The 17,471-nt window shown below is 42.6% G+C and overlaps 1 protein-coding gene across 8 annotated transcripts in view; it reads left to right on the top strand.

Moving 5' to 3' along the window:
- Positions 1-17,471, top strand: part of mapkbp1 (mitogen-activated protein kinase binding protein 1) — a 77,183-nt gene that overhangs the window by 42,089 nt on the left and 17,623 nt on the right. For all 8 annotated transcript variants that reach the window (XM_036953814.2, XM_090211011.1, XM_090211012.1 and 5 more), the window contains 7 exons: positions 2,863-3,023; positions 4,420-4,609; positions 5,021-5,161; positions 5,496-5,680; positions 8,083-8,174; positions 10,460-10,585; positions 10,800-10,870. In XM_036953814.2, the coding sequence (XP_036809709.2) occupies positions 2,863-3,023; positions 4,420-4,609; positions 5,021-5,161; positions 5,496-5,680; positions 8,083-8,174; positions 10,460-10,585; positions 10,800-10,870 (966 nt within the window). The remainder of the gene's footprint in view (positions 1-2,862; positions 3,024-4,419; positions 4,610-5,020; positions 5,162-5,495; positions 5,681-8,082; positions 8,175-10,459; positions 10,586-10,799; positions 10,871-17,471) is intronic.

Here is a 17,471-nt window from a genome sequence, read left to right on the forward strand (position 1 = left end):
TGTTGGCCGTCCATTGTCCTCACTCAAACCTTCCATCACCTTGTGTCCACATGATTATACATACACTCCAGAACAAAGTATAGAGGGTTTATAATGGCGTTGGTGTGAAAACAATATGACATATGAACTTGTCCACAGAATTCAATAGGACACACGTTGTATCTCTATGAACTCATTGATTCCCCCCCCCCAGGCCTTAGATAAGTATACCTTGTTTATTCACATTTAAAATCTGGGGTAAAGTTGACTTCAGCATTCACATACATTTTCCCCCAGGTTTTCATGTGAGAAAAGGTATGTCATCGTTAGCATCACTCTTCGATATAGGCTAGCCTTTATTCACATTAAAAACCTGAGGTAGAGTTGATTTCAGCATCACCGGTCACCTCATTTTGGTGTTGGTGTGAGAACAAAACAATGTTTTCACCCCAGGCCTTCGATAGATACTTCTCACATCATTGCTAGTGCTAACCTCATGGTTTCCTGGTTTCATATCCCGAGGGCCTGAGAAGGTCATGTTGACTTGTGGGATTAAACTCTGTTTCGGTTTTTATGTACTGTACATAGAAAAATGCATGGGAATTATCAGGTCAAAGGGTCAGTTTGTACAGTATTTTCATCTGGTCGTCAGAATTCATGCAGGACTTTGATGGAGGGGCCTTAGTATGCGTCCCCAAATGGCACCCTATTCTTTACAGTGGGAAGAAAATGTATATGAACCCTTTCGAATGACCTGGATTTCTGCATAAATTGGTCATAAATAATTTTAGAGATACTTTTGTAACCCTTTCCAGCTTTATACAAGGCACCAGTTCTTAATCTTAGGTCTTCTGAGATGTCTTTTGTTCGAGGCATGGTTCACATCAGGCAATGCTTCTTGTGAATAGCAAAGTCAAATTTTGTGAGTGTTTTTTTTTTATTGGGCAGGGCAGCTCTAACCAACATCTCCAATCTCGTCTCATTGATTCGACTCCAGGTTAGTTGACTCCTGACTTCAATTAGCTTTTGGAGAAGTCATTAGCCTAGGGGTTCACATACTGTTTCCAACCTACACTGTGAATGTTTAAATGATGTATTCAATATAGGCGTGTGTTATTAGCTTAAGCACACTGTGTTTGTCTATTGTTGTGACTTAGATGAAGATCAGATCAAATTGTCAAATCTATGCAGATATCCAGGTAATTCCAAATGGTTCACATACTTTTTCTTGCCACTGTATATAGTGCACTACTTTTGACCAGAGATTAAAGGGACCTGGTCAAACATAGAAGACTATAAAGGGAATAGGGTGCCATTTCGGTTGCAGACTTTGAGGTCTCAACAACCTTTGCCTGAACTTGTACCACATTATTGGAACCCACTCTACCAGAGAGCGATCCCTGCCTGATTGGCAATGCTTGGCCTGGCACCTTCGTGCTGAAGTGGGTCGGAGGCTACGGTGGGGTGGGTGGGTGGCAAGGGAGAGAAGAATGGAAATGAAAGCAGGGGAGAGAAAAGAGAATGAGAGAAAAGAGAGAGAGAGAGCGAGGGAGAAGAGGATTGGACAATGCTTGCTCTGTCTGATTCAGAGCTCATCAACCTCTGCGACACCATCACATTCCATCCTGGCACCTCCACTCGCGCTGCTCGTCAAGAACACGCCTATTGTTTCTCTCAACGCAATTGATTAGTTGGCGCTCTTAACATTCTCACTGTGAAGCTACTGGTGGGGATTTTTAAAGAATTCCAAACATGAGGTGCTTTAGCCTGTAACAAGTGACCACAACCACTACATCAAACTGGGACATTTGTCTTTCATCCCCTCCCATGAACTGCATAATCTGACATGCTGTAGAAGGCAGGAGAGAAAGTATCCTCTGTCATAACTGGACTGTCACCATACACTCCTCTTCCCCAGAGGCCACTTGATGCTGTCACTTTCATATATTTTGGTTTCTCCCCTGCTAAGATGGTTGCTTCACTGGCATGCTTTGATTGTAGGGAAAGCTCAGCATGCTTTGGCAACCCAAGCCCAATGGGGGAATGTGTAAACGATTGAGTAAATTACTGTTGTTGGACTTGGAGCTAAATATGTGTCCAGTCTGGGCACCATGGCTGGCTGAATCGCTCTTATACGTTATTCTAAGCATCATACTGGTAAATTGGAAAATGATATTGCGTATTGTTGTTTACAAGCTGTAGGCCTAGATCTCATTATGCTGCATGCAAGCATTTGTCGTTTCTGGATGCCTTGCATCTTTCAGCTTTACCACAGGGAAATATATTGCATATCATTCTGTTTCTGGCATCCTGTTTCTGCGGTTAACTTTGGACAATATTGCTTTTCTAGTAAAGCCACTTCTTCTGCCTAAATTAAATTACTTGAGAGATGTTTTCATATTGTTTGCCCAGGGGCCTAGTGACAGTAAAGCTGGTAATATTGGCAAGTGAAATTATATCAGTATTTTCACAGAATAACAAGTCTGTGGTGCTGACTGCTAGTCCCTAGAAGTGGGTTCTCTGGTGCTTCACTGACAATGGGCTTCAATAGGTTCAATATTATTGACAGACAGCACTCTAGTTCTTTCTGCTGTCTGTGCAAGTTTATTTCCCTGAAGACCTATAAGCCTATGTTGTGCAGCAGATCGTCAGTGTTTCCCCTAGAGTATTTTCAAGGTGGTTCTTGAAAGGCCCTTAAATCAACATCCCAAAGCCTCTTTAAAATCCCACTCCGTAATTCAACACAACAAATGTTTTTTCAATTGAAACTCTTTTATGCAGAGGGGAAAAGAGCCAGACGTGGTGGCCAGTACCATATACTCTGTACAATAGTAGGGGAAGCAATGTTGTGTATAACCCCCCTTCCTCTCCTCTGCTCCCCAGACATCTCAGGCCACGTCTCTGTCTGTGACAGAGGAGCTGATCTTCTGTGGCTGTGCAGATGGCACCGTGAGGGTCTTCAGCCCCGTCAACCTGCACTTCATCTGTACCCTGCCACGCCCACACTGCCTGGGAACAGACATCGCCACCGTGGTGGAGGCTAGGTGAGTGTCAGTCACAGCCAGAGAGGTAAAGGTGAGTGTCTAGGAAAAAGGTCTCAGACCGAAACGTTGATATTATAAACAACAACGTAAAGAGGTTTTCGTGTCTGCAAGGGTATATTTTAATAAAAATGAACACTATAAAAAAAAAAAATAAGTAATGCAATTGAAATGTCAATATAATGACGTTTACATGATGCCCTGATCGTGAGTAAAGTGTCCAGTGGCTGAATAGTTTGTTTGTGACTGTGGGAAGTGGGAGCAGTCCAGTTGATTAGCCAGAGCAGTGTGGGTTGTGTGGTATCTGCTTCTCATACAGCATCATACTCTACATACCAATGCAAATACCAAACAAACCAACCACACAAAATACCCTTGAATGATTTCCTTTTTGTTATTACTTTTCATCCAGGATGCACGGGGGCCCAGCTGGAGTTAAATATCAGATTGTGTTCCTATCATGTGTGTTCCCCTCAAGTTCTTTTTAGTTAGTTCTCTTCTCCTCATAAACATGGACTGAGTGCTGAGATGCTGACGCTGTAATTCTGGTGGTTGATTTCCCTGTTCGACTGACTCACTGACAATGGGCCCCAGATGTTCCAACGGGTTAGCTGACTAATCATGTCTGTACGGTAGCATGTTTGTGTGGGACGTGAAAAAGCCCACCAGTGAAAGGAAGGGAAAGGGGGATACCTAGTCAGTTGTCCAACTGAATGTATTCAACTGAAAATGTGTCTTCCACCTTTTAACCCAACCCCTCTGAATCAGAGAAGTGCGGGGTGCTGCCTTAATCGACATCCACGTCTTCGGCGCCCCAGGAACAGTGGGTTAACTGCCTTGCTCAGGGGCAGAATGACAGATTTTTACCTTGTCAGCTCGGAGATTTGATCCAGCAACCTTCTGGCCCAACGCTCTAACCACTAGGCTACCTGCCGCCCCTGATTAACTGCATGGGTGTGTCCCAAATGACACCTTATTCCCTATTTAGTGCACTACTTTTGAACAGGGCCCAGAGATGACATTGTAGTTATGCTCATGACGAAGCTACTATTAAGTGAAGCCTGCCATCAAGGCCAGCTCGCTACTGTTTATAGAAGTTTCTGTGGGACACACCGTAAAGTGGCCAGACCTCTCCCAGTATGCACATCATGTTCTGGTCAAAAGCACAGCTGGAAAAAAAAATCTGCCTAAAACAATCTACCTAAAAACACAACCATTAAATTACCATTAAAGTTGGGCTTTTCCATAACCCTTGTATTGAGTAACTTTTTGACTATCTTGTAAATGATCTCTGGGTTTTGGAAAAGTCCTTTCTAAATTCAATGTCTACTTTTTATTACAGTGTAACAGTGCTATTACATATCAACTCTCCCCTCCCTCCCTCCCTCTCTCCCTCCAGCCACCTCTTCAGCCACAAGATGGACGCCCGGTACCCTGACACGGTGGCTGTATCATATGACCCTGCGAGCCGCTGGCTGTCCTGTGTCTACAACGACCACAGCCTGTATGTGTGGGACGTACGGGACCTCAGGAAAGTGGGCAAGGTCTACTCCGCCCTCTACCACTCGGCTTGCGTGTGGAGCGTCGAGGTAAGGGCAGGGAGGGGAGGCCTTGGAGGAATATGTTGCGTTGCAAAGCCTTCGTCAGGGCATTCTGAAACCTGGTTGAGTGTATGTGTATCGTATCACTCCTTACTCCTTGTATACAGAGGCTTATTTTACATGTAGAAAAGAAACAAGATACCCGTTGCACACTGTTGAATGATGCTCTCGTTTATGTTGTTGGGTGCAGCACAGCATTCAACGGTGTGCGGGTATCTTATTCTGTAGTGCCATTTTTCAACCCCGCAGCTGGAATGTGCGTATACTAGTTTAGAACTGTTTCCGTGTCCTATGTACTTTTTTTTTTAGGTGTATCCAAAATGTATCTGTATGAATGTTTACATCATCTCTTCCAGACGCCAGGTCTACTAATGTTCCATGTTCTGTGTACCTGGACAGGTGTACCCGGACAGGGTAAGTGATGGTGAGCAGCCCTGTCTGCCTCCAGGCTCCTTCCTCAGCTGCTCCTCAGACAACACCATCCGTCTCTGGAACACTGACGGTCACAGCACCACCCTCAGCCGCAACGTCATCAGCAACGTACGTCTGCCTTTCAACACACCCTGTAACTCCTGCTAGCTCACCAGCTCCCCCTCCTCTAACCGTAACCCCCGCCCTCCTCAGCTGCCTGCAACGTATGTCTCACACACTCCCGTCGAGCTAAATAACTCCTGATCTCAACACGAATGGCTGCTGATTTGAGATTTGATAGATAGATAGATAGGAACCTATGAATCCAGAGTTATGCCGTGAGAGGGGGACACTGACTCTGCAGCACACACAACCACCTGACAGAGATCGATTGATGGTGAATCTACAGTGTATGGTTTTCTCAGCTAATAACCCGTCCCTCCACTTCTCTCTCTCTCTCCAGGACCTCCAGAAGATCATCTACATGGACAACAACACGGCCGGCCTGCTGGACACAGAGTGCCTCAACTCGGGGAACGGAGAGAAGGCCGACCCCCAGACCTCAGAGACCAGGACGGGCATCAGGACCATGTGTGTGAGTCCCGACGGGCAGCACCTGGCGTCGGGCGACCGCACCGGCACCTTGAGGTACTGTTGGAGAAAAATAGTGTTTGTTCGCACACCTGTAGTTCCAAGTCTATGGAAGAAACGATAGTAGAACGATAAACTCTGGTACATTGGTAGTCTTGATTACTCTACAAACAATTCAATGGATCTTGTTTAAGCAATCAATGTTTGGGTTAGTAGACCTTCATCCGGGGAAAACACTGAGGTACAGTACCTCTCCCATGCCTTCCTAGAGGGAGCCTTGTTTTTAATCTCCACCCTTCAGGCATCAGCACCTCTGTCCTAATTCAATTCACTTAATTAGACTCCTGGGAGGGTGTGTGTTCTCAGAGCTGTTTAAAATTTGTTTATTTAACCTTTATTTAACTTGGCAAGTCAGTTACAACCAAATTCTTATTTACAATGACGGCCTACCCCAGCCAAACCCTAGCCCGGTTGATGCTGGGTAAATTGTGCACTGCCCTGTCTGACTCCCAATCACCGTGTTTGTTAAATTGGGGTTAGAGGAGGTTAGAGTGCTTTCAGCAGCAGCAGTCCTGCTGCATCTTTCCACATACAGTTGAAGTCTGAGGTTTCCATACACCTTAGCCAAATACATTTAAACTCAGTTTTACACAATTCCTGACATTTAATCCTAGTAAAAATGTCCTGTCTTAGGTCAGTTAGGATCACCACTTTATTTTAAGAATGTGAAATGTCAGAATAATAGTAGAGAGAATGATTATTTCAGCTTTTATTTCTTTCATCAAATTCCCAGTGGGTCAGAAGTTTCCATACACTCAATTAGTATTTGGTAGCATTGCCTTTAAATTGTTTAACTTGGGTCAAATGTTTCGGGTAGCGCTCCACAAGCTTCCCACAATAAGTTGGGTGAATTTTGGCCCATTCCTCCTGACAGAGCTGGTGTAACTGAGTCAGGTTTGTAGGCCTCCTTGCTCACACACGCTTTTTCAGTTCTGCCTACAAATTTTCTATAGGACTGAGGTCAGGGCTTTGTGATGGCCACTCTAATACCTTGTCTTTGTTGTCTTTAAGTCATTTTGCCACAACTTTGGAAGTATGCTTGGTGTCATTGTCCATTTGGAAGACCCATTTGTGACCAAGCTTTAACTTCCTGACTGATATCTTGAGATGTTGCTTCAATATATCCACATAATTTTCCTGCCTCATGATGTCATCTATTTTGTGAAGTGCACCAGTCCCTCCTGCAGCAAGCACCCCACAACATGATGCTGCCACCCCCTTGCTTCAAGGTCGGGATGGTGTTCTTCGGCTTGCAAGCCTCCCCTTTTACCTCCAAACATAACGATGGTCATTACGGCCGAACAGTTCTATTTTTGTTTCATCAGACCAGAGGACATTTCTCCAAAAAGTATGATTATTTGTCTCCATGTGCAGTTGAAAACCGTAGTCTGGCTTTTTTATGGCGGTTTTGGAGCAGTGGCTTCTTCCTTGCTGAGCAGCCTTTCAGGTTATGTTGATATAGGACTCGTTTTACTGTGGAAATAGATACTTTTGTACCTGTTTCCTCCAGTATCTTCACAAGCTCCTTGACTGTTGTTCTGGGATTGATTTGCACTTTTCTCACCAAAGTACGTTCATCTGTAGGAGACAGAATAGAATGCGTCTCCTTCCTGAGCGGTATGACGGCTGCGTGGTCCCATGGTGTTTATACTTGCGTACTATTGTTTGTACAGATGAACGTGGTACCTTCAGGCGTTTGGAAATTGCTCCCAAGGAAGAACCAGACGTGTGGAGGTTTTTTCTGAGATCTTGACTGATTTCTTTTGATTTTCCCATGTTGTCAAGCAAAGAGGTACTGAGTTTGAAGGTAGTTCTTGAAATACATCCACATGTAAACCTCCAATTGACTCAAATGATGTAAATTAGCCTATCAGAAGCTTCTAAAGCCATGACATCATATTTTGGAATTTTCCAAGGTGTTTAAAGGCACAGTAAACTTCTGACCCACTGGAATTGTGATACAGTGAATTATAAGTGAAATAATCTGTCTGTGAACAATTGTTGGAAAAATTACTTGTGTCATGCACAAAGTAGATGTCCTAACCAACTTGCCAAAACTATAGTTTGTTAACAAGAAATGTGTGGAGTGGTTGAAAAACAAGTTTTAATGACTCCAACCTAAGTGTATGTAAACTTCCGACTTCAACTGTAACTGGATGGGATGGATGCACCATGGCTAGATCACTAATGACCCGGTGAACACCAAGGCTACTTGTTGTAAATTAGAATGTCACACAAAATTTAATGATGGCGGTCTACTCTGCATTCTACTGCGGCCCTGTGGTGTCTGTGTAGAGAGACTCAGCTGTGCTGTAAACCATATGTGGTCCTCCCAAAAAAGTAGTGTTTGTTGTGTTAAGGACTAATAAAGTACTATTGTATTCTAATTGCTGTTGCAGAATCCATGAGCTGGTGAGCATGGAGGAGATTCTGAACGTTCAGGCCCACGACTCTGAGATCCTTTGTCTGGAATACTCCAAGCCTGAGACGGGTAAGTCAGACAGTGGCTTTCCCTCTCCTGGGAGGAAATTAAAGAGACACCATGGTTAATGATACTGGAGTTATAAACCACCTTCAGCTGCTTGCCAGATTCTTCACCAACCTCCCATTGACTTGTGAAACAAACCACTTCAGAGCTCCCGCAAGTTATAAGAAGGATGGGTTGTGAATTGACGTTCCCAATGAACACAGTAAAATCAAAGCTCTAAATAGGCATTTGTGCAATAGAATGGAACTCTCAAAGCACTCTAGAAGTTAGTTATTTTAGTAATTTTCAATGTAAAAAATGTTTAGGGGGTGGATCAGCTTTAATATTGCAGATAGTTTGTGGCTTCTATCAATGTCATTGTCTGCATCATTTCCAATCCCCCATCCTTTGTTATTTTCTCCTAACCCTATCACCCCTATCTCTAATTGGAGTTAACTAATGGACAACAACAACTAGGCTTCTACTTCCAGCTTATACATACTATATACATTTTACAGACAAAGTATAGTTTTACATTAGTTATCTTCTATTTTTGTCCCACCCTTCAGCTCCCCTCAACCCGTCCCATCTATCTCTGAACACCATGTAGTTTTGATTTGCAAAACATTCTAATAACCTGTTTTCGCTTTGTCGTTATGGGGTATTGTGTGTAGGTTTATGAGGACATTTTTGTATTTAATCCATTTTAGAATAAGGCTGTCACGTAACAAAATGTGGAAAAGGGAAGGGTTCTGAATACTTTCTGAATGCACTGTAGTGCACTACTTTTGACGAGGGCCCATAAGGTTGTCGTAGTGCACTATATAGGAAATAGGGTACCATTTGGGACGCATCTAGGGGCTCACCTGTTAATAGGAGTATTAATGACATTAAGATTCTCTCAGTGGATCATTCCTCTCTAGGCCATTCGTTGGTGGTTGCCACCACATACACAGAGGGGAAGATAGAAGGGCTAAGAATAAACCCAATACACTGACACGCCCTCTGGCCGCCGCACTGCACTGTACATTAACACCTCCAGGGTGCTAATATTCAGAGCTGTTACTTACCATTGTCCTGCAGAACTGCTGTGTTCAGGTAGCCTGCCTGCCTGCTGTCATAGAAATATAATTAAGGGACAAAGCCTCCCGCAGACCACGGCAATTTTCCTGGACCACCCATGGGTGCTCTCGATATGCTCAATACGTTTTAAGTCTAGCGCTTGCCCTTGCTATTGTATCTTGCTGGGAACAAGGTTAACACAGTCACAAAGCTGCCAGATCCAGGATCGATGTGCAATCTCAGCAAGGAGAGGATAAGCTAAATAGATAGTGCTTTTCATTTACTCAGTTGAATCAAGTTGGAAATTCAATCAAGTCCCTCGGTAGAGTGCTTTAAATTCATTTTTGATTAACAATTCACATGGATATTGAGTTCAGTCAGCTCATTGGTATTAGGCTAATATAATCACATTTTTTGACCATGTGGAGTGCAGTCACTCCACATAAGCACTGCATGTTGCACATGCAAATAGCTGTAGAGTCATCTATAAATAAACTAATAAAATATTTAGAAAGCAGTTTAATCTAGTTTTCCAGTATGATTTTGGTGAGAAATATTGGACTCGACCTAGCTGAGGATATTTCATATCCCTCTATGCAGGCGATCCCTACATGGCTCATGCTTGGCATACCGTAGTACTGCTCTCATTTCTCAGTGAGTCTCTAAGGAAAAAGAGAGTTTGCACTGCTGTGTCCTCTCGTTAATGGATTACCGTTAACAGGGATAAAGGTAATACAGATGGAGGTTCTTCATTCGATCACCTTGTTGCAGGAGAACTTTCCTGCATTGCAGAAAATGGCAAACTTGTAATGTATTTGAAGTTTAAAAAGGCTTCTGAAGTTTTCAATTTCCACTTTGAAATTTCAGGCTTGATTTTCCCTTACGAAAAATGTATCAACCCCTACAAAAATATCAATGAATTATAATCCACTTAATTGAAATGTCCTGTTGCTACAGGATTATTTTCCTGCTGTAGCAAACTAGCTCAAATTAAGATCCTACGTCTGTAGCATATAGCACGCTTTAAGAGGTTACAGTGAGTCCACACGTGGCATTGCAATGTCAGGGAGCAGTCTGCGGAGCACATGTTCACCACTGTACTCAACAGGATGCATTATGGCTGTTAAAAACATGAAAGACCACTCGCTGTAATGAAACAGGTTTACCACCACTAAGATGGAGAACAGGTGTTGGCTGTTGGAAAGTTGCTGATGTCCTGTTGTGTGTGTTTATGTTATATCTGGCAGGTCTGAAGCTACTAGCCACAGCTAGTCGAGACCGTCTGATCCATGTGCTGGATGCAGAGCAGGAGTACAGCCTGCTGCAGACGCTGGACGAACACTCCTCCTCCATCACCGCCGTCCGATTCGCTGGTGAGACGCGCAGACGACCTTTGACCCTTTACAACATCCCGCCAACCCGCCCCCCTTTACCTCAAACTCTCAAGTCTCCATCCCTTAACTGTTATATTAGTTAATGTAACTTAGACTTTTGGCATGTCATGGAAGTGTCAAGTGTGGCGCTAGCTCGCTGTTTGAAGTTAACATGGTTGCTATTGTCATAATAACAGTGCTTCTTCTCTTTCAGCCAATGACGGCAAGGTGAGGATGATCAGCTGTGGCGCTGACAAGAGCATCTACTTCCGCACAGCGCAGAAGGTAAAGGCCGCTATACACACACACACACGCGCGTTGCTCCAGAACAGCTGTTGCTGCGGCTAAACTAAGTTTTGAGGACTGATGCTTTTGTACCACGTCTTGGCAATATTTCATGATCTTCTTCTCTCAGCATATTTCGGCAATGGACCACATTTTTAATCTTGGCTCAGCCAACCCCTACTGTATATTGAGATATTTCATTTGAAAATCCTTGTTGCTTACAGCTAATTAATTACACTCTAAGTGGCCTATTTAATAATGACACTTTTTCTCAAAGGCTTTCTGTGTCATCCTATCTGTTATATACCCAAAGTCCCCTGCCAACTTGCTGCAAATAAATGCTCTCCCCCTCCCGTGTTCCTCGCCCATTGCTTATGAGGGTCACAGTGACATTTTCACAAGGCTGCTCTACAAAAATAGTCAAATTCCTGACCCAGGGGGCTCAGAGGGCCCTCAAGACTAGGCTACTATAAAGGCATCAGCATGCTTCAGTAGCTTGAAAAACGAGAAAACAGCGGCAATAGTACTGTTTGTCCATTTTGAGACGCTGTAGCCAGTATACACATCCTCAAAATAGTCAGAATTAAGATAACTCAAGAAATCTGTCATTCATTATGACGTTTTTGCCGAATAGATATTTGTCGCGCAATTTTAAATTTAACTAAGATGTTTGGTGCAGTATTTTTCTATGAAAAAGTGGTCTCTCGTTGAATGACAACAAAGACTATTAACGAATACCCACTGTTGACCAATCACTGACGAAGGGGCGTAGACTTCGGCTCGGAACTTGGGCTTGCCTCCAGAAAATGTTTTGTGTGCCTGAACAGCTGAAAAAACCCTCACTGAAGTCCAAAACAAAACGAACAAAAACATCACAAAATGTTGTCATAATATACAGAGTTTGCACTGGGATGCATACAGTGGTTGCTCCACTAAAAGTTTTGCGAATATGCTGTGGGACTTAGAGGTAATTTGTGGTTTAGTACGGTACCCTGCGTGACCACTTCATTGCTCCAGACCAGCAAGGGGGAGTTACAGCACTGATTATGCTTTTGTGTCCTACTGTGTCTTTAACTGACAGTGAATGGGCGACTTAACCTAAATAGAAACTGATAATTGTGCACGACTTCACTATTACTTACTAAAACTGTTGTTACACTAAGGTTTTTATTATTTTATTTTGTAGGATTATTTTGACCTTTCTGGTCACGTTGTACAGCGCCTGAGTTGTGCAATGGAATAAGACACTGCATAGCAGGGCAAGCTGTGTTGCTCCAGATGCTGGTTCAATACCCATGCTGGCCTCGACTAGGAGACCCATGAGATGACTGTAGGTTTTTGGTTTCTCTTCCTCTAAAACCAGAAAAAAATCATTCTAAATAACAAACTAGCTTTATTTACAAATTAGTAACAATGTCTCACCCCATGTTCAAGAATGGCTTTTTTCTCGCTCATTTTACGTTATTTGAAAACTAAACCATCTCCAAAATATTGTTATTTCTTAAACAAAGCGATTATTATTATTATTATTCATTTAGAATTATATAAAAGCCCTTTGGATATTCTCACAGATATGTTATTAACCCTGTTATTAGCAGGAATATATAAACTCAGCAAAAAAAGAAACGTCCTCACTGTCAACTGTGTTTATTTTCAGCAAACTTAACATCTGTAAATATTTGTTTGAAAATAATAAGATTCAACAATTGAGACATAAACTGAACAAGTTCCACAGACATGTGACTAACAGAAATGGAGTAATGTGTCCCTGAACAAATGGGGGTTCAAAATCAAAAGTTACAGTCAGTATCTGGTGTGGCCACCAGCTGCTTTAAGTACTGCAGTGCATCTCCTCCTCATGAACTGCACCAGATTTGCCAGTTCTTGCTGTGAGATGTCTTCCACCAAGGCACCTGCAAGTTCCCGGACATTTCTGGGGAGAATGACCCTAGCCCTCACCCTCCGATCCAACAGGTCCCAGACGTGCTCAATGGGATTGAGATCCGTGCTCCACGCTGGCCATGGCAGAACACTGAAATTCCTGTCTTGCAGGGAATCACGCACAGAACAAGTAGTATGGCTGGTGGCATTGTCATGCTGAAGGGTCATATCAGGATGAGCCTGCAGGAAGGGTACCACATGAGGGAGGAGGATGTCTTCCCTGTAACACACAGTGTTGAGATTGCCTGCAATGACAACAAGCTCAGTCCAATGATGCCTTGATACACCGCCCCAGACCATGACGGACCCTCCACCTCCAAATCGATCCCGCTCCAGAGTACAGGCCTCGGTGTAACGCTCATTCCTTTGACGATAAACGCGAATCCGACCATCACCGCTGGTGAAACAAAACCGCGACTCGTCAGTGAAGAGTACTTTTTGCCAATTTTTGCCCTGGCCACATCTGCAGTCCTCATGCGTCCTTGCAGCATGCCTAATGCACATTCACGCAGATGAGCAGGGACCCTGGGCATCTTTCTTTTGGTGATCAGAGTCAATAGAAAGGCCTCTTCAGTGTCCTAACTGTGACCTTAATTGTCTACCATCTGTAAGCTGTTAGTGTCTTAACGACCGTTCCACAGGTGCACATTCATTAATTGTTTATGGTTCATTGAACAAGCATGGGAAACAGTGTTTAAACCCTTTACAATGAAGATATGTGGAGTTATTTGGATTTTTAGGAATTATCTTTGACAGACAGGGTACTGAAAAAGTTATATTTATTTTTTTGCTGAGTTTATATTGGTCATATTGGTCATGGCTCCCGAGTGGTGCACAATAGGATTGCCTTGCAGCTCTCCAGCTGTATCCACTAAAAGCACGCGATGTTCAAGGCACGAGGGCCGAGGGCACAGGATGGGCCGCAGAGCCGCGCACAGAAGATGGACCTAGGCCATTGGGGAGGGTGGCTGGACCACCACCCCGCCACACTGGATAGCACAGAGCAACACTTTAAGGGGCATTGCACTAGTAATGGCGCTGACTAGGGAAACGTTGCCGCTGTTCTTAGTGCCAGTCTGCACTTTCAAACTAAAGCAATGTAACTAATAATGGCATCTTTATGCTTTCGTTAATAAAATAATGATAAAAATACTCTTTCAAAATGCCAGTGTTTATTTAGTAATGGATCCATAATGAATTACTATGGGAATAAATATCACTGAATTACAGAAATGTTGGAACGAAGTTGTCTAACGAAGTTAAACAAATAGTTGCTTATTGGAAAATACTCTTTCAAACACACATGGTCATGTTGTACATCGCTATTAGCAGATAGCTGGACAATAAACTTGCCTAGAAGGAGGGTAGGGGGAGAATTCTATCCTCAAATGTATTTCTAAGTTAGGTTGGCTGTATCACAACCGGCCGTGATTTGTTGCAATTTCAGTTTAATCCACCAGAAAAGACAAAACAAATAATACCACAAAAAGTATTATCATGTATGACATCCGACCGTGGTTGGGATTCCCATAGAGCGGCGCACAATTGGGGCGCAGGGTAGCCTAGTGGTTAGAGCGTTGGACTAGTAACCGGAAGGTTGCGAGTTCAAACCCCCGAGCTGACAAGGTACAAATCTGTCGTTCTGCCCCTGAACGGGCAGTTAACCCACTGTTCCCAGGCCGTCATTGAAAATAAGAATTTGTTCTTAACTGACTTGCCTGGTTAAATAAAGGTAAAATAAAAATAAAATTGGCCCAGCGTTTCTCTCCCTCTAAAAACAGAAATAAATACTTTGGCCTTTATAAATATTATTTTAGCCTTCATTTAGATTACAATTGCTCTTTCTTTTTTTCTTTTTTTAACAAAATCACCTCCGAAATATTGTTATATATTATCAAGTTGATGACACAGTCATATAGCCGGCACCTACATAAACCTGAGTGACTCACTCATTCATGGTTTTGGATCCAAATAAATAAGTACCAACATTCTTTCTGATAGTCTTTAATAAATAAATGTTTTGGTTATCCTGACCTGGACACCATGTACAGTATTATAATAGCCCATTATGGGCTATTAGCAGGACAATATACCTTTACCAACACCTCTCTGTATTTTGATATACTGGCCTCCCCAGTGGCCCCATCCACAAGTCACCACATCGCAATGCAAAATGCCTTGCTGCAGATTCCCGTGGCGGCCACCACCAGGAGACCCATGAGGCGGCTTTTGGTTTCAATTTAGAATCCTCAAATCCTCTATATGTAATTATTGACGGGGAGTCACGTCATATTTTTTTATATACTGTAGGCCTACCGTAGGCGACATGAGTCTCACTAGTGTTGAGTAATGTGCTGTTAAAAGTGGTATAGGTCTTATTTATTTAAAGAGCATATTGAAGTTAGAAGCAATAGGATTTGAAGCAATAGCCTACAACTATTTTAGCACCATTTCGCGTTGCTCTGAGACAAGATTGGGGAATGGTCTAGATAAATCATGGAGATTTTTATTTTCACTGAATCTCCGTTTGGGTATTGGTTAGACTACAATTGTACAATTAGGGTGTATAAATGTTATGCTCTTAGTGTAACCTTTATTTAACAAGGCAAGTCATTTAACCTCTCTGGACGCTAGCTTCCCACCTGGCCAAAAGCCAGGGAAAATGCAGAGTGCCATATTCAAATAAATTACTATAAAAATCTAACTTTCATTAAATCACAAATTAAAGCTACACTTGTTGTGAATCCAGCCAACAGGTCAGATTTCAAAAAGGCTTTTCGGCGAAAACAAACAATGCTATTATCTGAGGATAGCACCTCCGTAAATAAAGAGAGAAAAGCATATTTCAACCCTGCAGGCGCGACACAAAACACAGAAATAAAAATATAATTCATGCCTTACCTTTGACGAGCTTCTATTGTTGGCACTCCAATATGTCCCATAAACATCACAAATGGTCCTTTTGTTCATTTAATTCCTTTCGATATTTATCCAAAATGTCCATTTATTTGGCGCGTTTGATCCAGAAAAACACCGGTTCCAACTTGCGCAACGTGACTACAAAATATCTCAATAGTTACCTGTAAACTTTGCCAAAACATTTCAAACTACTTTTGTAATACAACTTTAGGTATTTTTTTAAGTAAATAATCGGGATGATCTGTGTTCAATACAGGAGGAAAACAAACTGTAGCTAGCTTTCTGGTCACGCGCCTCTATCTAACAGTACACTACAAGTTACCCTCGTTCTGAACAGGGCTACTTCTTCATTACACAAAGGAAAAACCTCAACCAATTTCTAATGAAATCCCAATGAAAACCCATTGAAAAAAAACCCATTGAAAAGAGAGTGACCTCGGGGTTTCGCCTGCTAAATAAGTTATGTTATTCAAACAGTTTTAGAAACTTCAGTTCAGGATAGTGTTTTCTATCCAAATCTACTAATAATATGCATATTTTATCTTCTGGGAATGAGTAGCAGGCAGTTGAATTTGGGCATGCATTTCATCCGGACGTGAAAATTCTGCCTCCTGTCACCAAGAAAATAAGAACATATTATTATTTACAAGGACGGCCTACTCCTTCCTCCCCGGCGTGCCCACACGACACAGTGATTATTTAGCCAAATAGCCAACAGCCAGTAGCCTACTCCCGACCGTCATGTTGTACAGCTCCATATTTTCCGTTCCATCTTAATGGAAACCCAGAGGGTTTTCATTTTTCTTGGAATAGAAACACCATAATGGTAATCAAATTAATTAAGCTACATTTCTTAAAATCAGTCCCATGTACTATGTTCTTACGGAAAAAGGTTTTACATTCTCTAGTACTACCTCTATTGAAGGCTTTCAAATGCATCTCAAAGATGGTAGTCCTCTAGTAGTCAAACTTGCACTAACTAGCATTAATGGTACCAGTGGTGCACATTTAAATAACGTGCCACAGTACGCTGCAACTTTTAAAGGACGAACCACTGTACTATGACCCATTCTAACTACAGACAGATTATTTCACTTATAATTCACTGTATCACAATTCCAATGGGTCAGAAGTTTACATGCACTAAGTTGACTGTGCCTTTAAAAAGCTTGGAAAATTCCAGAAAATGTCATGGCTTTAGAAACTTCTGATAGGCTAATTGACATAATTTGAGTCAATTGGAGGTGTACCTGTGGATGTAATTCAAGGCCTACCTTCAAACTCAGTGCCTCTTTGCTTGACATCATGGGAAAATCAAAAGAAATCAGCCAAGACCTCATAAAAAAAATTGTAGACCTCCACAAGTCAGGTTCATCCTTGGGAGCAATTTCCAAATGCCTGAAGGTACCCCGTTCAACTGTACAAACAATAGTTTGCAAGTATAAACACCATGGGACCACGCAGCCGTCATACAGCTCAGGAAGGAGATGCGTTCCGTCTCCTAAAGATTAACATACTTCGGTGCAAATAGTCCCTATCGGTCCCTAACAGCCAAGGACCTTGTGAAGATGCTGGAGGAAACAGGTACAAAAGTATCTATATCCACAGTAAAACAAGTCCTATATCGACATAACCTGAAAGGCCGCTCAGCTAGGAAGAAGCCACTGCTCCAAAACCGCCATAAAAAGGCCAGACTACGGTTTGCAACTGCACATGGGGACAAAGATCGTACTTTTTAGAG

The sequence above is a fragment of the Oncorhynchus mykiss genome, chromosome 19 (assembly GCF_057628025.1).
Source record: "Oncorhynchus mykiss isolate SJ-2025 chromosome 19, ASM5762802v1, whole genome shotgun sequence".
Taxonomy (NCBI): Eukaryota; Metazoa; Chordata; class Actinopteri; order Salmoniformes; family Salmonidae; genus Oncorhynchus; species Oncorhynchus mykiss.